This window comes from Phalacrocorax aristotelis, chromosome 3 (assembly GCF_949628215.1).
Source record: "Phalacrocorax aristotelis chromosome 3, bGulAri2.1, whole genome shotgun sequence".
Taxonomy (NCBI): Eukaryota; Metazoa; Chordata; class Aves; order Suliformes; family Phalacrocoracidae; genus Phalacrocorax; species Phalacrocorax aristotelis.
In genome coordinates, this window is record NC_134278.1 from 65377212 (window position 1) to 65400320 (window position 23109).

General features: G+C 37.4%; 1 protein-coding gene across 18 annotated transcripts in view; it reads right to left on the bottom strand.

Annotated features, from left to right (window-relative positions):
• Positions 1-23109, bottom strand: part of REPS1 (RALBP1 associated Eps domain containing 1) — a 70717-nt gene that overhangs the window by 21882 nt on the left and 25726 nt on the right. For 8 of the 18 annotated variants that reach the window (XM_075087769.1, XM_075087771.1, XM_075087762.1 and 5 more), the window contains exons 4-9: positions 17756-17909; positions 8878-9005; positions 8247-8409; positions 7881-7944; positions 6897-7051; positions 3238-3359 (exon numbers count right to left, since the gene is read on the bottom strand). In XM_075087769.1, coding sequence (XP_074943870.1) covers positions 3238-3359; positions 6897-7051; positions 7881-7944; positions 8247-8409; positions 8878-9005; positions 17756-17909 — 786 coding nt within the window. Of the gene's footprint in view, positions 1-3237; positions 3378-6896; positions 7052-7880; positions 7945-8246; positions 8410-8877; positions 9006-17755; positions 17910-23109 lie in introns of all 18 variants that reach the window. The other 10 variants (XM_075087768.1, XM_075087767.1, XM_075087759.1 and 7 more) reach the window with 2 other exon arrangements.

A 23109-nucleotide genomic window follows, 5' to 3' on the forward strand; every position in this document is an offset into this window, starting at 1 on the left:
GATAGAATCCAACCAAACTTTTTAGCAAGGCTGTAAGGTTTCCCTTCCTAACTGCTGTCCCACTCCCTGTACTAAATAGTTCATCTCTGCGCCACTCCATCTCTTCATGATGGGGCAGCATTGCAAGTAGTTTGGAGCTATACAAACCTGGTGAGTGAGCCGGTTTTTACTAAGCCAGAAACTTAATGGCCAAATTCTGCCACCCTTTCCCTCGATTTGGCCTCTTGCATTTACACAGCTGCTCATTTTCATGCAACATGCATTAATATTTATTTTAGGACTACCACTACCCTTTTAAACTTGATTTGGCCAGTGGCTTCAAAGTTACCTGTGAGACTGGCAAACAGATTATTTGATTACAGAAATATTGTATCTTGATTTTTAAAATCTTCCATAAGTGCATACAGCGTCCATGTTATAGGTCAGATCAATGCTATTATTTTTTTAGATACAGATGCCAAATTTCCCTCTTATTCTACTCCTCTGAAGCCAAACTGCAAACATTTTACCTATGCTCAGGCTCCCTACCTGGGCATAGACAAATGAACAACCAACACCACCTGACTGCTCTGGGAATATGCTATTTGTGCTCCATCCTGAAATACCAACCAGAAGGTACTTACTGCTAATTCCTTCGTAAATAGAAAGCTACATATATTAAGGATCTACTGGACTCCATCTCAAACTCTGTGCAAGGTTTAAGAGCATTGACAATACAACTCACTTGCTAGGATAAAACTCCTACTAGCTGAAACTACAATACTTGTCTTCTAGACTTGCAAAAATGTTTCAAAAATACTTTCAGAAGGTTAACTGCTAGAAACTAAAACTCACAGCAACCTGAAACATTACTAAAAGAACACCAAGACATTTGAAACAAGGTGTGATAATTGAGAGCTCAGAAGCAAATCTCCATACCTGTGTCAAAGCTAATATGATCATATGACACTAGACGGTTTTCAACAAAAAATTTGTAGGCTTTTCAATTTTTAAGCTCTCAACTTAGTGCTCAGCCTTGAGATTGGATAGAAAAGATGTCTGAAGTGAGAAAGAAGTGATAAGTGAAAGGATGTGAATGTGAAGCATGTAGTATCCAGAGTTAGGTGGATTTTCATGGTGCTCTTTATTCTGAAGTTTGAGGTTGACACCTTGGTCCATACTTGTGAGCTTACAGTAACTGAGCTTGGCAACTGGAGTCTAAAAATCAACTACAAGCTAGAAAGAACAGAGTAACCAACAGTGTTGAAACTAACGGGGATGAAACTGCCTGGAAAGGCAGATGATCCAAAGATGCATAGCTTTTCAAGCAATTAATTTGTTGATGACAGTTATAAGAGGTTCAAAGAGGAAACAATTACAGACTGGTGCCTGCAGTAATACCAGAAATTTTTTCATGGCATTAAAACCTTGAGGACTTTGACCTGACTCATGCTGAAAAGAAAATGCTGAGAAACAGGAAGCATGCACAGCAGTAGAGCTGAAAGATCAGAAATTCCTTTGTGTTAGAACAAAAAACTCTTAACATTTATTAAATGTTCAACTCTTGTTTTAGTATAGTTAGTATCTGGTAGTATATTTAGTGTGGGAACTTTCCCAAACCTCTTAAAGTTTTAGTAGATTTTTCAGAAACACACCCCCACGTTATCTGAATGGACGAAGTCGGTTTTGTAAGACAAGATTTTGGCTGACAAAGAATTGTCATTAACTTTTTTCCACTAGTGCAATTGCCCTATTCAATTGGTTTGAGTTGCATTGGACACTGAAAGAATCTGTTCAATTACGAGGCAGCTTAGCAAATGATTAGCTTATTAAATCTTTATTGCAAACATGAGGGAATGTATCAAAGCAAATTTTAATAGTTGCAGTCATTTACAGGTTTTTTTTAGCAACAACTGAATATCTGCTCACCTCCCTCCTAAAACATAGCTTCCTACCAACAGTTTAAGAGTCACTCTGTCAAACAGAACAGCTAAGAATCACTACATCATTTCCTACATTTGGTAAGGACATCACTGGGAGGCTAGCATTTGCCCTTAAGAGGACAGCAGACTTTACAACATCCTTCCTCTTAAAGACAGGACGAAAATCTCCCCTGCTCCTAACTTTAATCCTAATGATTTGCTTATTTGCTGTTTCATACTGACTCTCCTCTGGTTTATCTAAATCCTTTACTAACCATCTTCTATTCACTTGAAGTCTAACGAAGAAAGAAGAAAGCAACCAAAAGTTCTGTCAGTAAGAGAAGCAGGTAGGATAACACTCAGCTACTGACAGAACTAGCTCAGGTATTAAAAGAAGTTTTAGATTCTTCCTAAGAGTCTCAGCTTATTAAATGAAAACAGTTTTCAAAAATCATTTCAGTACTTTCCCTTTCCCCCCCAATGAAAAATAAGCCTACGTTGTCTTTGTAGTATGGCTGCAGTCAGGAACTCATTTGAGTCTCTGAAGTAGCTCTTAGAATAACATTGGTTTAGTCTAAGTCAAAGGCAAAAATGTTAAAACAGAGTAACAAGGAAAACTCTAGGAATCAATCCCTTACAAGCTTTTTAAGCAACGGATAATTGGGGGGGTGGAGAATCCTGTTTGTAATTTCAGTTTCAAGTTCTGATAAAATACAACTTTACTATATAAGACTCTTTATATAGCAAATACGTATGGCAAAGGATGATAAAGCAGCAGTACCTAACAGAAAAAAATCTGAAATTTAAATTTCGCCAACGGTTGACTTCAGATCCAACTTTGAGTCTTTGCTTCTGAAACAAACCCAAAAGTAGGACTTCTCTACATTACTGGTGAGATATTTTATGTTTCAGAGTAAATTCACCTCCAGAAGTAAGTTTCAATGTCCAGATCCATCAGAAATTCATTCTGAAGTTTTGCAGAAGTGTATAATAGCCCTTCAGAGATTACAAAAAACCCCCAGCCTAAAACCCACCCTAAATGAAAAAAAATCAGGAATGAATTAATTTTTTCCAATAAATGCTATGGGACCATTTCGTGATTAATATAAAGCTTAGTTACCACTAATGACAACATTTTAAATAGTAGCTTACTTTACAATAAGACAGAAAATTCCATAGGAAAACACTACCTTTTTTACAATTTAACACTTGTAGAACCTTCCCGTGTCTATTCTACTGCTAGTTTTTTCAGTTTGTGATCAACAATCCACTTAGGATGCATACACAATTTAGTTATTGACTGGCAATGAAATAACTCTTAAATAAAAGTGCTAACCTCACTGCTCTGATTCAATTCTGGCCAGGTCTGGTTTAGGGATGGCATTGACGGAGACTTGCTTGGAGGTGCTTCTGCTGGAGAGCTGGAGTAACCTACCTCACCAGTCTGTTCCCCAACTTCTGAAATGACAGGAATCACTATAAACCAAAATCATGAATTGCATTCAGTTTATTCCCAGAAGAGCTGCTCATATCTCATGGAAAGTACATACCCTTTGGTTTCATCTTTTCCGAGTAAATACTTAGTAACAGACAAAAACACTCATTCAAGTCAAATATACTATTTATCAGGTACTACTCTTACTCTCTTCCTGTACTTAGGCTTTTAAATAGCATTTTTAGATTTTGATTACATGTAGGAATAATTATGATTCTTTCTTGCATTACATTAGTAATTATTGTTATGAATATGACAAATAACGTTATAAGCTATAATAATAATTTTACATTATGAGAAAATAACTTCATATTGTTTAGTACATCAAATCCAGCACTTAGAAAATTATCTTACAGAATAAAATACTTCCTTATATGAAAGGTTAAAGCAAAACCAGTATATCAATGCAAACAAGACAAGAATATGAAAAGAGAAGAAACCCGTTCCCATAGACTATTCCCCAAAGAATATTTTAAGTTTTAAGCCTCCTTACTATAACAATGGTGCTTCGATTCACTACATTTTGTGAATTGAACAAGACTAGCAGCTGTCACAATGCAACTGTACATTTACTGTTACTTCAGTTTTCTCTGAGCTTTCAGCAAGTCCAGTCCCTTGCAGAAACACTCCTTCAGAGTTGTACAATTTTCATGATGCAGCACACTCATTTTTGAGAACTGGAAGTAAATCTGGACAGCATGTTAATTATTCTGCATAACAGCGAAATCCTGCTTACAGTGTCTTCTAATGTGCTAGATACCACAATACAAGCTAAAGCAATGCCTTGAAGCCTCAAAAACCTGAAGTTCAGATTACAAATGTATAATGTGAGTAACAGGACCAGTTTAAAGAGTGACTGATAAGTAGCTAGACATATTAACAAGATGTTTGTAGTCCAAACAATTAAAACTCTGAACAAGACAAAATACTGCACAAGAGAAAAAGATGGCTTAAATTACCACTTAAACGGACTGCTCGATAGATTGATGACAACTGCCACAAGAACACGTGATACACTGTACCAAAAATTGATTAAAATTTGTACGAAGGACTGGTTTCAGATTCCCGAATAGCTGAACTCTGAAGCCCGCTCTTCTGCTATGACAGCAAAATATTCTGTCTGCTGTCTTCCATTTAGAAGAAACTCATAACAAATCCAATGTCAAACTGAGCTGTGTGGCTTGCAGGAACAGAGGATGTGTGTGTGGGTGGTGGTGTAAAACCGGCACCAACAAAAAGTCTGAACTGAAAACACCTCAATAGTCAATGGTGACCAACTGAACCTTTGAAAACCAACAAAAAATCCATTATTGTCTCCAAAGAGCTGCTGGGGACACCAAGAGGCACAGCCTAGAAAGAATAGCCAAAACACTGAAGTCCAGAAAGAAATTAATTGTCCCATATTGAGGCCAGGGAGGCTGAGGTGCTAACTAATGTGAGAAGCGCCGTACAGAGAAACCAGCAACCCATCAAAATCTCAAAGGTCTTGTAGACTTCCTGTAAATAGCCAGGCATCAAGCTGAGACTCAGTGTTCCTGAAATTGTGCCCAGCACCTAGCATCTTGTACTACTGTCCCTTTTAGGGAACCCATGTAATTTAACATGCACATTAGTCTGTACATAGGCCTATGAGTAACTTTTAATTTATGTGAAAATAGTAAACATATACTGGAGATCTAGAGATCTGGACTGTTGTAACTACAAGTAAAACTATAGTCAAGTCGATAACTTCTCCTAAAGTCTTTTGTTCAACATACAAGTTTTGGTGATAAAACATGTTAGGTGCTAGAAAAGATCTGCTATTTCCAATACTGGTGGCCCAAAGAAAATAAAAAAAGTATCTAGTTAACTGGATACAACTCAACAACTTCGCAAGAACTGTCACTTTTCATTGCAGCTATTAATAACAGCAGAATCAAGTACCATTCAAAACTTTTTTTTAAGCACAGCTTACACAGAATGGTAATCTTTTAATATTGCCTAGAACAGGATAACTTCCCTTTAATACCAGAGGGGAAAACATTTTTTACTACTTTTTCCTCAAATTTAAAGACCACTTTGACCCTCATGAAAATAAGTCAAAGTTTTATATTAACAAAGTCACCTGCAAGTAAGAATAATAAACATACATGTAACATTTTTTGGTATAGTGTCCAATTTATAAAGTTTCCAGACAACTTCAGTTAGAACAATTAAAGCCTTGAAATCTACTACCAATAAAGGCAGTAGAGGATCAGGTACAGGAACAGTTGTTTCTTTTTTTTTAACCCACCGTGTTTTATACAAATAAATTTTACTCTATTTCCTATTAAAATTTTTGCTTGGCCATCACCTAAACACAAAAATAGAATGGGTAGGTTTTAGACACTTGCTAGGTATTCACCCAACTAATTGTAAATATTTCTTACGAATGTTTTCAGTAAAAGTAAACATTTTACTATGAAGACACCTCAGCTGCAGCTGACTGCTGTTGGAAAGGTTCTCTGAGGAACCAAGCTACTCCCACAAAAAACAGTTTAATTATTAAAGCAGAAGTAGTGAGAGCCACAGTATCTAGTTTAAGAACTCATCAATAGTTGTTAGATGGAAATCTGACATCCTACAAACACAGTATGAGGAGATCCCCTTTGAAGTATTCAGTAAAAAGAAATAAAATTCTAGGAAATCATAGTACTTGTGAACCCACAGTATAATCTGACTTTCCAAGTAAAGACTGCTTGTTTAAAAAGTATTCTAAAGCAGTTTTAAAATATTCAGTTTCCTTTATCAGTTTTAAAATAGAAAGATGATTGCAAGCATCTTACATGGAACAGTAGTTTGCTTTTCGTTATGGGACCGAGTTTTTGGCACATATTAATAAGCAGAACTCATACATTCAACAGTTGATCTGGGAGCATCCAAAGGTAACTGCCTATGCACAGAAAGACTAGATTCCAAAGCAATGGACAATAAATCCTGCTGTCGAGTCAGGAATAGAATTTAAAAACAAAATACAACAAAAAAACTGTGATATTGATCCTGTACTTTTAAACTACACAGTCCTACCTCTAGCACTGAGTCTGGGAATATATTCTAAGTACCTTCAAGACTTAAACGCATATTATATTTTCAGAAACAAGGGTGAACAGAAAGCATATTCATTTGAAAGCAAGTTTGAAGTATAGCTGAATTGGGAATTTGAAATACAATAGCTGATCATGCATAAAATCCATACTGCAGCAGTCTTGTTTTCCTTAACCTTTAAAGGACACAGGCAGTATTTCCAAATATAATAGTCCACGTGTACTGTTCCTAAATAACATCTCCCTGTCCAGAAATAGGTATGTGCTCAGATTAGCTCTGAACAATGATTAAGAGTTCTGAAAATTGCACATTGCTTTACTTCACACTGACTAACACATTAAGCTCATATACAAGCCTTTAAGTATCTGCCGATATACTGTAACCTTAGCTATACCACCATTTGAAAATAGTGAAATTTGTGTTGAAGCATGTCTTACCCGTCGAGTCTTCCAAATCAATCAGTTTGGGCATTAAACTTTCTGGTAACTTTTCTGGCAAATCATACCCATTCTTCCTAGCAACTACCAGATGAAACGCAGCACAGAACTCGTCCAACGTCAGTGCGCCATCTTTATCAAAATCTGACAGTTCCCTAAAAAGGAAAATTTAGTATAAATAAAATTTCTTAAGGTTATTTTATTTCCAAAAGGCATACTTCTGTTCTGCTAACTTGGAAGATCAAAGAATGGAGTTTATAGTTCAGTTTACCCTATTAAACACTTCATATTAGTGCTACACGCTTTAATCTTCCAAGACGATGAGCCTTCATTAATAACATTTCTTAGAGCTTAAAGATCATTTAAACCCACTTTTATCTCTCCAAGTTTTTAAACTCATTTAAGACAGTACTACACTGCATTATTGGCCTCAGATTTTTGGCAAAGTATACTGAAGAAACGATAGTGCTGAGGCAATATGATTTATTTTAAACAGGAAAATACCTGAATGAGACATCATTACACTGAAATAAAGATCAAATCTGCGAAGGTAAGCCATTTGATAGCATGCAGTGACGCAGTACGAATTCTAGAATACAATGAAATACAAGCTTTGCACCAAGTCAAAGCTAAATTTGTCATCAAGTCCCACTAAGTGCATTTAAAAATATTTGCATCTGTACGTGTCATTTAAACTTAGACTTGAATAAATAAATATAGATAAGGAATTATTTAAATGTAAGTGCATCTTTAACAACAAAACCTCAAATTACTTCTTACTCTGAAAGTTCAAAATCCCTTGTAAATAGTGCCAGCCTCGACCCATTACAGCCCACTAAAATGGTATTGGCATAAATGTGAACATACTAGAGAGTACTAGTGAAATTTCACTCAACAACACCTAGTAGGTAGATTATTAGACATCTGCCAGATAGCTGTCGTCTTTCTAAATAATTATCCCAAATAAAAACACATCACACTTACCAAATATGAGAAAGTTCAAGAATAGGTAGTTTTGACTTAGTGAAAAATTCTTTAGCTGCAGATCCTGAAAAGTTACAACAACTATTTTTAATATTTAAAGCAAGTTAAATCGTTATAAGACTGAAAAGTAAAGGAGATGAGCTGTTTAGCAAAGGTTTGGGGGAAAATGGCACTGATTAATAGGGTTAAACGAAGGAAAAAGGCAAATTAGTTTCAAGTCCTTTCTTGAATTACACCAGACCTTACTAGAACATTATCAGTAAAGTGCAGAACTTTCTTCAAAATGGTATGCAAGCCTAAGTTAACAACAAAGTCTTTGTAACAGAAATGTGGGATCCACAATTATATTTTTAAAGAGTAACTTACCTGGTATAAATCCATTTAGATCAGGTTGAATGGTTTTAAACTGATTAACATAATACTGCCTTTGTTCATCAGTTATTTTCCAAGGGTCATCATAACTACTTGATTGCCTACGAATTTCATTTGTTGTTGTAGCTGATGCTACAGTTCGTACTGTTGTCTGGTCCTGAAATGAAATATTTTTCCTCAGTATTATCTACCTAAAATGCTTCTATGGATTTTCAACTTCTTGCCTTCAAAAAATAAACATAGTTAAATCTCGCAGTAGTTTAAAAACTACAGGAAACTACCAACAGATTGCATCTACGGGATAATGACGGTATTTTTGCACACGGATACATATGGATAGGAATGACTGCAGGTATGTAAGCAGGGAAAGAAAGGTATGGTACATATGCAAAAAAGCTAAACAAATCTTAAAGTCATAATTGTTGATATTTTTTAAATTAGTAGTTTTCAGTTAATCATTCCAAATGAAGTCAACTCAATGAAACAAGTATCTGTTGGGTAAATAGCACTGAACAGACTACAGCACAGGTACACAGTAAACATCTGCAATGAAGATTAAAAAAGAAAAAAAGCACTGCAACATCAATTTAAATGAAGCAAATAAAATACCAATAAAGTGTCACACCTGGACAGAAGCAGGATGCATGGCTAAAAGAGCACTGGTTGGTGGGGTATCTGCAAAACTGACCCAATTTTCTTGATGGGGTGGTGGTGAATGGCCAGACCATATGGGATCACTAGAAGTAGATGAGCCTGAAAGTAGAAGAAATATTTCCTTTTCAGAAGACAACTTTGAAAACAAGACAACCTTGAAAACTGAATAAGAACCATGGATATGGAAAGCAGCCAAAAAAAACCCAAACCAAACAACAACCCTGAAACACATACTCCTGTCAGGGAGATATACACTTGTAGAACAGTGAAGAAAATGAAAACCAAATTGCACCAAGGTGACAAAGTTCACCTCCTGACATCTCACTCCTGTAGATTTTTACAGCTTAAATCTGTACTGGAAAGAGAAGTGAGGAATGAGCTCATTGCAACATGTATAAAAAGTAAATTGGGTTTTACCCATTTAATGGCTTTTACCCATTTAATGGGTTTTGAATGAGTTATTTAATACTCCACATTTGCACTTAATGGAAATGAGCAACACTTGTATGGAGGAACAGCTATTTAAAAGCAGCATATGATATTAGCATGCAACTTCATTAAAATTAAGAATTCTAAAATTTTTTCCATTTTAGCCTGTCATTCAAAGAACAAAGCCTTTGAAATTCCTCTTTAGAATCAGCGGTTTTGGCACAGAATTTATTTTTTCTAAATTATTTCTAGACTAATTTAACTCACTTGCTTAAAAACAGTCCAAGAATAATAAAAGGCATCCATATAGAGTGCTGATATCTGATATGTATTAATGTCTGGAACACAATGGTTGAGATTCACCCAGTGCCTTGTTATAATCTACTTCTGAAGTACTGCTGATGTTCGTTGTCTTAATATTAAATGATGGAGCAACTGTAGAATGATTTGGCCACCCACTGCTCTATGTACAAAACCCTCAAAATTTTCTTAAATTGCAGTCGTGCATTAAAAACGTAAGGAACTCTGATCAGAGGGAAAATAAACCATCTAGAACAAGTCTAGCAGAATCCTAGGAATCTATTCTACTCCTCAACTCCCAAAAGAAATGCTGAACTCCTTAAACCTAAACAGCAGTTGTGAAACCATTTACTTTCATCTACTTTTCTTGCACATCTAAGTGCTTTCTCTTGATATAAGTTAAAGTCACATAATCATAGAATCATATAGGTTGGAAAAGACCTTTAAGATCATTGACTCCAACCGTAAACTTAACACTGCCAGTTCACCACTAAACCCTGTCCCTAAGCACCACATCCAGACATGTTTCAGATACCTCCAGGGATGGTGACTCAACCACATCCCTGGGCAGCCTGTTCCACTACCTGACAACCCTTTCAATGAAGTAGTATTTCCTAATATCCAATCTAAACCTCCTCTGGCGCAACTTGAGGCCATTTCATCTCATCCTATTGCTAGTAACTTGGGAGAAGAGACCAACGCCCATCTCACTACAACCTCCCTTTCAGGTAGTTGTAGAGAGCAAGAAGGTCTCCCCTCAGCCTCTTCTCCAGGCTAAACAACCCCAGTTCCCTCAGCTGCTCCTCATAAGACTTGTGTTCTAGACCCGTCACCAGATTCATTGCCCTTCTCTGGACACACTGCAACGACTTAGTATCTTTCTTGCAGTGAGGGGCCCAAACCTGAACACAGTATTCGAGGTGCAGCCTCACCAGTGCCCAGTACAGGGGCACGATCACTTCCCTGCTCCTGCTGGCCACACTATTCCTGATACAAGCCAGGATGCTGTTGGCCTTCTTGGCCACCTGGGTACACTGCTGGCTCACGTTCAGCCTGTCAACCAGCACCTCCAAGTCCTTTTCTGCCAGGCAGCTTTCCAGCCACTCTTCCCCAAGACTGTACTGTTGCATGGGGTTTTTGTGACCCAAGTGCAGGACCTGGCACTTGGCCTTGTCAAACATCATAAAATTGATCTCGGCCCATTGATCTAGCCTGTCCAGATCGCTCTGCAGAGCCTTCCTACCCTTGAGCAGATCAACACTCCTGCCCAGTTTGGTGTCATCTGCAAACTTACTGAGGGCACACACCATCCTGTCATCCATATTGTTGATAAAGATACTAAACAGAACCAGCCCCAACACTGAGCCCTGGGGAACCCCACTTGTGACCATCCGCCAAATGGATTTAGCTCCATTCATCCCAACTCTCTGGGCCCACCCATTCAGCCAGTTTTCTACCCAACGAAAAGCACACCTGTCCAAGCCACAAGCAGTCAGTTTCTCCAGGAGAATGCTATGGGAAATAGTGCCAAAGGCTTTGCTAAAGTCCAGGTAGGCAACATCCACAGGCTTTCCCTCATCTGCTAAGGGGGTCACCTTGTCACAGAAGGAGGTCCGGTTAGTCAAGCAGGACCTGCCTTTCCTAAACCCATGCTGGCTGGGCCCGATCCCCTGATTGCCCTGTACGTGCCATGTGATTGCACTCAGGATGCTCTGCTCCATAACCTTCCCCAGCACCGAGGTCAGGCTGACTGGCCTGTAGTTCTCTGGATCCCCCTTCCAGCCCATCTTGTAGATGGGCATCACATTTGCTAGTCTCCAGTCAACTGGGACCTTTCCTGAGTTAGCCAGGACTGCTGATAAATGATGGAAAGCAGCTTGGTGAGCATTTCTGCCAGCTTCCTCAGTACAGAATCATAGAATGGTTTAGGTTGGACAGGACTTTTAGAGGTCATCTAGCCCAGCCTCCCTGCAGTAAGCAGGGACATCTTCAACTAGATCAGATTGCTCACAGCCCCATCCATCCTGACCTGGAATGTTTCTAGGGGTGGTGCAGCTGCCACCTCTCTGGGCAACCTGTGCCAGTGTTTCACTGAGTACCCTTGAGGGGATCTCACCTGGCCCCATAGACTTGTGTGTGTCTAGGTGGTATAGCAGGTGGCTAACCACCTCCCCTTCGATTATGGAGGCTCCACTCTGCTCCCTGTCTTCCAGCTCAGGGGGGTGGGTACCCAGAAAACAGCTGGTCTTACTATTAAAGACTGAGGTAAAGAAGGCATTAAGTACCTCAGCCTTTGTCACTATGTTTCCTCCCACATCTAATAAAGGCTGAAGAGTCTCCTTAGCCCTCCCCTTTTGCTGCTAATGTATTTATAGAAGTATTTCTTACTATCTTTTATGTCAGTAAAAGCTGGGCTTTGGTACTTCTAATAGTCTCCCTGCATAACCTTGCTACACCTTTGTAGTAGTCCTGACTTGCCTGCCCCTTCTTCCAAAGGTCATAAACCCTCCTTTTTTTACCCAAGTTCCAGCCAAAGTGTGGAAGTCATACTTAGATAGGAATTTCTGCCTCATATGTAGAAGCAGATTCCTTTTAAAAGGCGGGTCAACTTCTTGTGAGTTTCTGTAAGCCCTCCACACAACCCACAAATGAGAAATATGCCATTAATGTCAATTTTAACACTCCCACTAAGATCTAAATCGAAGCAATGGAACTCAAGAATTTATTGTCAAAATGCTAGATAAAAAATATTGCTATGAGAAGTCCCTTTATATATAGGTAATCTATTTATGAAGCTGACAAATATAAACAATTTCAGGTTTTTGGAGACTGATGACACTGCTAGTACACAATCTGCTGTAAACTCAGTGAAGGAAATCTGAGAATCAGTGAGGCACACTGAGGGCTAAGATCTAAAGCGACAGTAACATTGTTAGTATACAAAATTGCTATTTAATATCTGGTAGTATGCAACTACTCTTTCATTCCATAAATTACCCTTTTTTCTAGGAGAAAGTAATGAGAGAAACAGAGCTGGTTTATCTTTGCTCTTCTCCTATGTACAGTAGCCATAATTGTGCAAAACACATTTAATTTTGCATTACATAGAGTAAAAATTCAGATTTCCAGGGGTAGAAAAATTGTTTAAGATGATAAGTCAAATATACAAAATTGAGAGGTTACATTATTTCTGGATTTCATCAGAATATGAGAATAATACCAAGGGGCTTTTTTTAAGTTATCTTTACTAAGACAAAAAAACACTATTAGTAACTACTCCTTTTGTTCCCAAATTTGTCCACTTCCGGAAACTCCTGATGTTGCCTGGAGCTTCTAGTGACTTTATCCAAAATTGCTGAGAATAAAGGCAATGAGTTTGACAATGCTTTTTGCCTTGGGGTTCTTCTTCAGTAGCTGGCCTAACTCTAAAACACTAGGAGGTGAAACTTGCAGAAAAGCTCAGAATCTTGCTCCACCTAATCTCTCTCAGCACAGGGCTAAACAGGCAGTAAGATTCAGACAAGTCCTTCTCATCTGCCCTATGGATATGCCACAATCGAATTTTACTTTTGATACAATTGCTCTCCCCTTCTCTGCCCCTCACACACTAACATTATTACCACTAACCTTCTCCCAACAGCTTGTCTTAGTACAGTTCAATTTGCACCACACTTCACAGTACCTCTTCCAAAAGAGTACTCTGACAGCAACGGAGATGCCAGTAGCACCGAACTGTCATACCTTCCGAATACTTTACAAGTATTACATGAACTGTTTTCTTTCTTCCCTATTCAAATCATCCCAACAAAAATACTCTTGCTTTACTGTTCCTGCTATTCACTCTGTGATGTAACATTTTAGGACACAGGATGGGAAGGCTGGAGAGAGATTACTAGTACTGTGGACACCTGGACCACAGACATACTCATGGACTGCCACCAGCCAATTACTCAATTCTCAACCATTAAAACTACATCTATTTGACAGCTGAGTTAGAGATAGTCAACCCTCACTTTCTTCTCGAACTACAAAACCAGGCTGGGAACACTGAAGTAGAAGAGAAGGTGGAAGAAAATTCGGTCAGAGAAGACTCAGAACAATCAGTGTATTTTTTTTTTTTTAAATTTGTAATCTAATGAAGGAACAACCTTCAAGGGTCTCTGTGCATTTTCGTCAGTAAGAACAGCATTAGCAGCACTTTGAATGGAGAGTAGGCCTAAGACCAATTATCAGATTTGAACTAGCTGGTAAAGTCTAATGCACTATATTTAGTACGAAGACCTAACCTGAATTCTTGTGGCTGTTCCTCTCCTCTAGCTTGCATATCATACCAACACATTGGTAACTTGTGGAATACATTCTCATTTCCTAGGGTAGAAAAGTTACCTCCTCACTTTAAGCTACAAATGCAAGTGTAAGAAATGGTCTATCTAGATAACACCTGAATAGCTTGTACTTTTCAATAATTATACAAATGTGGGTTTACTTACAGAGAACTAAATGTTCAGCTAACTCTAAACTAGCAAAAGCTCTCCTTACCACCAATTTGTGATGAAACAAATCCAGAAGGTGAGTACAATTTCAGCAATAAGATAAAATGCCACAGAGCTCTTCCCTCCCTGAATAATCACGTCCAGGTAGAAATAATCCTTAAGCTGTAACAAGGCCAATTATAAACAGTTATTGAAGCAGTAACTAGAGACAAAGGACTATTCAGTCCCCTGCAAGCACAATAAATATCTTAGGACTCTAAAGATGGAAGTGAACTGTGAGCACAGTAGACATTCTACTTCTGCCCATGAAGTTTTCTCGTTCTTGATTTCATGAACTGCAGAGAAATCTCTCCCAATGAGGAAAAGAAAGAAGTGTGGCTTAGGGCTGCAAGTTCTATTATGCACTCAGACATCAAAACAGAATCTAATGTAATGCCAAGGAGAGGTAACAGAGGTCCTGTGACTGAACAGAAAGCCTCAGATTTTTTTGACTACTTTGAAATCATTATTTCGATATTACCAACATAAATGCTCTGCTTTACTTCCAATCCAAACAAACTACAAGGTAATAAAAAATAGTTTCTAGCCCTTATTCTGACATGCCACTCAACTATCATTTGAAGCGGGGAAGGGGTTCTTTCTTGCAAGTTTGTCAGGCAGAACCCTTCTAGCAGCTGAAGCTGTAGTGCAAAATGAGCTGAAAAGGTACAAGTAGAAGTATTTTTCCCCCCTCTCTTGTAACTATAGGAATATGAGGCTCTCCTCTCATTACAATTCTGCCTCCTTCAAAGGGTTCAGTCATCTACTGTATTATTCTATGAAGACTGATCTAGAAGAAACGTTAAGAGATCAGAGATGCAAGCCAGGACTAACAGACAGAACAACATGATTTGTGAACAGCTTTATCTTAAACTGTTAAATCAATGACACCTGGAACACTTGAGACACTCAGGTTTTAATAGAATTGACTCAGACATTTAAGGATGAGACCTGATTTAACTATAAACTTCATTCTACACAGGTTAACAATGTCTATCACTGAACTTTTAATTCCTGATATTAAAGTAAAATACATGCACCCTTTGGGGCTCTCTCTACAAAAGGCCTTGAAGAAAGATTGTAACAAGCCTTGGCTCCTTATCTCAGGTCACTTACATGTTAGCACACTGAAGCTAGTCATGACAGTGTCTCAGAGCCTTAGCTACTTATGAAGGATCAATAACACTATCCTAGCTGAATTACTGGACTACAAAGTGCCAAAAAAATTTTAAAATCCAAATTCTTTTGCTCTGTTGAGATGAGAATAGGTTTTCTTCTGCAAGAAATTGAGAACTACAGATATAAGTTATGCTTAAGACTTCTGATACAAGACAAGGTGTGTGATTTTTTTAAACAATCAAGTCGTTATCTGATAATCATTGTACAGCCCAATGCGATACAGAAAGCACTCTCTGATTTTGTTCATGGTGCAATGATGCATTGGAGTGTCTTGACTATGCATATGTCAGAACCTTCCTGTTTAAACACCTGTTTCTCAAAAAAAAACACCCATAACACCCCACCCCATGTTTTGATTTCTGTCCTTCTGGTTTAGGGCAACATGCTGTTTATTATTAGACCCATAAGAAACACTTTCACACTTGAGGTTCCATGCTTCAGTTGACAATCCCATTACCCTCAAACAATGTTTCACATAATGTGAAGTACAAGCAGAGACCTGGGTTCTTATTTTTCTTGGATCACAAGTGAAATGTCATAGCCCTACCTTAAATCCTACTGAAATAATATCACATACTTGCAGAATTACCTGATTTCTCAAGAAAATCTTGCATCAGAATCAAGTTGACCTTGCAGCACTGATTTTAAGTAACCAACAATCTATGTGGTTCTACCTAAACATCAGCAGAACATATTTTTTCTACAAAATACTGTCCTTAAAAAGTAGGCTCAAGAGAGGGAAAAAGAATGACAAACTGTTGACAACAGCTGAAATTCAAAAGGAATAATAATCTGCAGTACAAAAGAATCACCAAGAGTGAATCAGGATGACAATTTTTGTTAAACTAATATATGAAAATCCACTCTATCCTTAGCATTGGCAGAACAGACAATCCTTCTATAACAGTATCTCCAAATTACTTTAAAAAAACACGATGAATGTGTTTCAATTTAGACTATAAAATTGACAAATATTGAGCTGGTTTGGAAATATTTTCAAACTACTTAAAAATTTATCCATTAGACATCACAGGAAAAGCATTGCTAAACTGAAATACTAACACAGTATTACAACTTTATTTTTAAGAGGACAATATTAAACTCTTCAACAGTAGGAACAGTTTACATACTTTCCTAGAGTCCTTGACTTTAAGTTAGAAAAAACTTCACAAGTTAGAAATCAGCTACCAGACAAACTTGTATTTCAGATTGCAAGACAGGCAAATCAACTAAACTATGCAAGAAAAAAGTCACACAGAATCATGTAGGTTGGAAAAGACCTTTAAGATCGAGTCCAACTGTAAACCTAACACTGCCAGTTCACCACTAAACCATGTCCCTAAGCACCACATCCAAACAAACAGACTGCCAAAAAATCACAATGCCTGGACTGAACCCTTGGAAATTATGTATGCAACAAGCAGACTAATATTCTTTATTTTTCTATTCTTAAAGTGACTGGCACTTACTAGCAAATAACACTCAGGACACTGCCATAAACCTCTGCATACAACCCGTTTCACTTCTAAAGTAAGTTTTATTTCCTTATCCAACCAATTCTAACAACAGAATCCCTGGTTCTCCATGGTTTTTTTTAACTACAGAATGACAATAAATTGAAAGGTAACAGATACATTTTGGAATACCATGACTGAAATCAACCAATCAACCAGAGTTCAATCTGAAACTGCAGCCTACAACACACATTATTCAGCAGTATCATCAAAAACAGAACCTGAATTAGAATTGCTCTGCTGTTCCCAAATTTATTCAGCCTATCAGATACCAGAAAACAGAACTTTTTGAAATACGAGACATTATGGTGAAAAGCTTTTTCAATCTGAGCACAGCAATAAAACAGAGAGAGTCTTCATGTTAAATGCAGAAGAATAAAGGAATAAAAGCTGTACTGAAACAAATGGTTCTATCTTGACAGGAGATACAGTAGCTTCAGTTATGTTTACATAAACTTTAAAGAAAACAAAAAAAAATGTTGAGATAATTAGTTGTTCTGACAATTCATCTAATCTACAAGAAACATAAATCAAACAACCAATACATTTGCTGCTTTCCCTTGAGCTCCCCACGTGTTTAGGTATACTGACAGTTCCTTCACAATTTCAATAGGATGTCAGTTTTGTATTAGAAAACCTTCCGCTGGGAAACTTTCATACTCTCCTTCCCTCCCTCCACATTCTAAGCATTTCCCATACCACACTAAGAAATGGATCTGCCATATGCAAGACCACAGATTCCACAGTGCTGCCATTCACATGAACATTTTAGTCTGCAAGAAAGTTTCCGGGACTGGAAAATACAATGATGAACTACCCTAAACTCATTTAAGGTACTTATTTAAGATTTCACAACTTTGGGTTAGAGCTGAAGCATAACAGAAGACATTTATACCTGGTTGTGCTTCACTAAATGGAGCCCAAAAAGGCCCAGGTCCAGCAAGAGGTCGTTCATTATTCCCTCCGCTGGGATGGCGGTTGTGCTTCCTCCATGTATGTGGAGAGGTTGGTGGGGATTGCTGTGGTGAAACAACTGGAGATGTGGACTCCTAATAAAACAAAGGAACCTTTTAAGTTTTTTACTAAATAACTAAATACATAAAAACCTATCTAAAACCATTATTTCCAGGAACAACCATCACTGCGGTTAAAGCCTCATTTTAGAGAGTGAAAATTTTAGTAGTTATTAAAATGGGGGAACAGGAGAAGTCAGGTACAGTATGACTGGCACTGGACATATTCAATTCAAACGTCATCTTATCTATTTTTAACTTGACATTCTTAAGACAACAGCAATGTCAAGTTAAATGACTTAGCTACAAAGGAAACTAGATTTTAAGACTCACTTTCACTTGTGATGAAAGTTACATTTGAACCCAGGTCTCAAAAGAAAAGATTACTTACTGCACAACTTATTATCATTCCTTATTTTCATCAAGTGATTCACAATCAGTTACTTTCATTTAAAAAACAAACCAGAATTAAACACACAAAAAACCCCACACTAGACAGGCCATACTTTTCTAATATCAAAAACATAGATGTAATTTTTTTCAAAGAATGACAACATCTAGGGTGTATTTCTCTAGTATACAAATTACAAGGCAGTTTTGCCCTGATGTAAAGGCTCAAGCTTCTCTTTAATCCCATATTGTACCATATTCTCCCTGAACAGGTAGGAAACCAGAGAACCACACGTGCAATATCTACCCAGAATCAGTTCTCATTAGACATTCGGATTACCAGATTATTCCATTTCAAACAAAATACAAAGGAAAAAATTATTCATTCTCTACAAAGTATTTACACAGTAGAAAGTAACTTCCTGCCTATATCTAGATATTTTGAAATTCCTGTTTGCCAATCCCAATCTGAACTAAACTGTACTAGTGAAAACAAGTACAACAAGAAATCAAAGCTTGGACTCAGAATTTCCTGAAAAGTTAAGAACAAAGGTAAAAATCTCAAAATCTGTTTCAGCAGCAAAAAAGAGTTCGGTACTCTAAGTTAACACACTATCAACTACCAGCAGACAGACTGTAGGCTTCCACATGATTCCCAAAACTGAAGTGGTTTACTTTGTCAAATATTCAAAGGTCATTATGCTTTTTAATTAATATTACATCTGCAAAAGTCTAAAAGTCAATGGGAAAGTGCCATAAATAGGCTTTTCTCCATGCAAGGTACCTACCAAAACTAGATGCCTAACAAAAAAGTTTTAGGGCCATGATGACTGGTTATTTTCTCATGTGTTGGTGTAAACTTTCACTTTTCCCCCCTCTGATTTTCATATTTCCTGGGATACAGGGCCAGCCTGGTTGATTCTGCAACACAGATATTTTCTGAAAGTTCTGACCATTGAGCCAGATCTCTTTAAGTAAGTTCCTAGGCCACAGGATTTTGAACTTTTCATTCAAAGCATTTAAATGATGCCCATATACATTGGCAGAGTATTACAAAGTGGCTGGGAGCAGTACTAATTCACTTCGACTTTTAATTCAGGGACCAGCTGATTGCACAAAGCCACTGTTTTTCCACAGTACCTCCACCAGTTCAAGATTTTCTGTTGCAGTCACATGCCTTTCTGAAATTTGCCTGGAGATTCCTCCTCTTAGCATCTTCCTTGACAAGGAATTTGAGATGACAGTACATTCTTACCCTTAACAGGTACATGGGGGAAAGAGGGGAAGGACTAAGGGTATCCAGAGTGCCACTTGCAGGCTGGAAGCTAGAAGCAAGGTCGAATGGTTAGTCTGCTTAGTATAGTGCAACAGGTGGTAGAAGAACCATGATGATGCATCACTGAAATCAATGAGAAGCTTCCTCTTCCACTGGCTTTTACACAAGCCATCTTTTATCAAACAATATTTGAAGGATGTTTGAATTTTTAGACAAAATACCATGAGTAAGCCTAGGGAAAGCTATGCTTGGTCACAGACACTATTAATTTACTCCAGTACTCTTACTCTAGTAAGTCAGATGGATCAGAAAGACAGAACACCACCTGAGGCAGACAAACATGACAGTCTACCTAAAGGAAACCACTCACTACTTCTAGTAACTGCATGTGAACATTAAAACTCTTGACACATAGTACTCATGAAGAAGCTTTGCCCTAATGAAGCTGACAACTGTCACTGTTCAGTAAGCCACCATCTAGCATTTGGCCTTATGCCCAAAGGACAGGAAGAAATTACAAATATGATCCTCAACTTAAATTCTTCTAAATGTTTATATGTGGTTCTGAAAAGGACATAATAATGGTAATCAGATCATCAGAAGTACAAGCATAATAAATAAACAACACTGTTCTCAATGTTCCTGTCAATGTGTATCAGAATTCTGAACATTTACAGATTTCTCACAATTGATTTGGAGCTTCAAGCTTACAGACTCCAAAATTATTCAACAGCAAAAGTATGCCACCAACTCTGATGTCAAAAAGTTTCTGGAAGAGGGACAAGCCACATCTTCACCTTTACCATCACTACAAGATATACATTACTGAAACAGTTTAAACCAAATTTAGATGGCATTACTGTGGCACCATCTTCCCCCATGCCACCCCAGTCACTCTACTCATACACCACTCATGGCATTCATTGATCCAGCTTACTAGAAGCTTAGAATAGATAAACTCCTTAATTGTTTTAAATATGTGTGTATATATGTATTTATACACACACAGATATAAGTGTCTGTGTCTCTAAATAAAAAAAATTATATAAAATGGCTTAGCCAAAATACTGACAGATCAATGCAAGTGTAAAGAAGGAAGATGCAAGCCAGAAAAGACTGTGAGAGGAGGCAAAACTGTAGAAACATTGACTCAGATTCAAAAGCAGGCATGGGAAAACACAATCAGTAGGGATTTACTGAGACTGTAATTACATACTGGTTCATTCACCCCTTATATATAGGCTAACATCAACTATGTACCTGCCTTTGCAGTGGTTCAGCAGTTCTCATTTTCATATACTCATGCCTAGAAAACATGGTTTGTTGCACAAATTTTCCACTTCAATTTTGCACTGAGCATCACATTTTAGTAAACAGAGGTAATATGTTAATTAGAACCACCCCTGTTCCTCAACTGGAACATACACTCCCATAAACAGAGTTTTGAAAGTGTATGTTGCAGCTGAGAAAGTAGGATTGTTCACTTTCATCTGTCCGATATATTATTAAACTAATTTTGAAAGCCTGAAATATCAAGGATCAAGTTTTTCCTGAGAGTATTGGTGTACAGAACCTAACTTAATTGCTCTTTAAAACTGTTACATGTAACAACTATGACAGTTTTCCTAATTTGGGTAACTGCTAACTCAACAATTCTGAATTTCACCAATTCTAACAGAAGTTACCCACCTAATCTCTTTGGAAGCTTTCACTACTTTACTCACCATCTGCATACTGTAGCTGATGCATCATTTATCAGATCAGCTACCATTAAAATCTTATTTTTATAAACTGTTTTAGCACTTTCAATGCAATTATATTTAAACATTTAAAACACTAACTTCAAATTTCTGTCCAGACAAACCTCAATAAAAATGAGAGCAATTACAACATTGTGGTTTTTACTATCTTAAGACATTTATTTTTCCTCTTTACATTATTCCAGAAAACAGATGCAAATAAAAACATGTTGACATAAATAGCTAATAACTATTTAACGTTTTCATGTTAAACTGCTGAGAACATTCTTCTCAGTAACTAAACAAAAAATCAGGTTATAGCTAACAGGCAATAATTAAGCAATCCCTCTTAATTTTTTAAAAAGAATCACACTAAAAAGTTGTAAAAAAGCATTATTTTTGTCAAACTGGAATTACAAAACCAAGACACTGTTAAGGACTCAGAACTTGGACTTTTTTGGACTGACAAGCAGTTACTGAAAATAGCATGTTAATTAAAAAAGGTGATATAATACATGGCTCTAAAAGAAGAGCCTTAGTGAAGATAAGTCAAACAAACTGGCATAAGGCAACACAATACTGTGCTAAAGCAACTCTGGAGGGATCTCAAACCTCAAAAGGGTATTGCAAGCATACATGAGCCAAATGAGATTATGAACATTTTCCTGGATCTCACACCTCAGGCCAGAAGAAAGCCTCCTAAGGAGAATTCCACAGACAATGAAGCCAGACATGGTATCCGAAGGGTAGCTCTAAGGGTGTTGTGATCCAGGTCCTGATAGCACACAGCCTGCATAAGAGTCAGGGAATAGATCCATCATGAAGCAAGATTATGCTAGAGGTGATAATTACATTGTAGAACCCATGTTTTTGTAATCAACTAGCATTCATACTGAAGAACAAAATAGTCTAAGGTTCAATGTGAACTTCTCTGCATGCAACACTACACATTGAGAGGGGAGGTGTGGTTCAGCCAATTACAAACTTGTTAGTCTGATTTTAACAGTTTGAAACGTTTCAGACTAGGTTTTGAAGAAAATAATACTTAAAAACACAAAGACAAATGGAAAGGGATCAATCACAGCATGGGAAATCTTACTTAAGTTGGCTAATACTTTTTTTGTCATTTTCTATCCAAAGGAACTGCACCACATTAACCTGAACCTGAGTATACTTCAGTGGGGTGCCATACAAGATTAATTCCAATGATGTGACGATTACGACAAGAGCCTAAGCTGCAAAAGAACTGGCTACAGAGGGAGCAAAGGTGGACTATATTAGAATGGGAACTATGGTATTGAAAGGAATTTTCTAATAATGCTCACAACCTAATTTGATACTTCAGGTAAATGTTTACGCACACTAAATAGCATGCTGATGCATTCTGACAACAAATGTAAGGAGGCATCAGATGGATGGAGTCCCTTCAGGACATAGGTAACAATAAGCTATCAAGTTTTAAAACATAGTGTCTTGCATAGTGAAAATTAATACCAAAGTGCATAATGAGAATCAATCAGCTGAAAACAGAAGACTGGATGCACAGGTCACATATCAGACCAGGATAACATGTCGGATATTTGCTTTATTCACAGCTGCTAAGGTATATGAGGTGAGATACATCAAGCAGAAGTAGGGAAGTACTCTACAAAATAGCATTAATACTGGTAAGATCTCATTTGCAACAAGAAAAACAAATCTAGAAAATATATTTTCAATAACAACAAATTAAAATTGGATCAAAGGCAGAGAGGATTCCAAGGATTGCTGGTAACTATTTTATGAGATGACACCAAGACTATGGATTGTTTTGTCAAGCAAAACAAAGCTA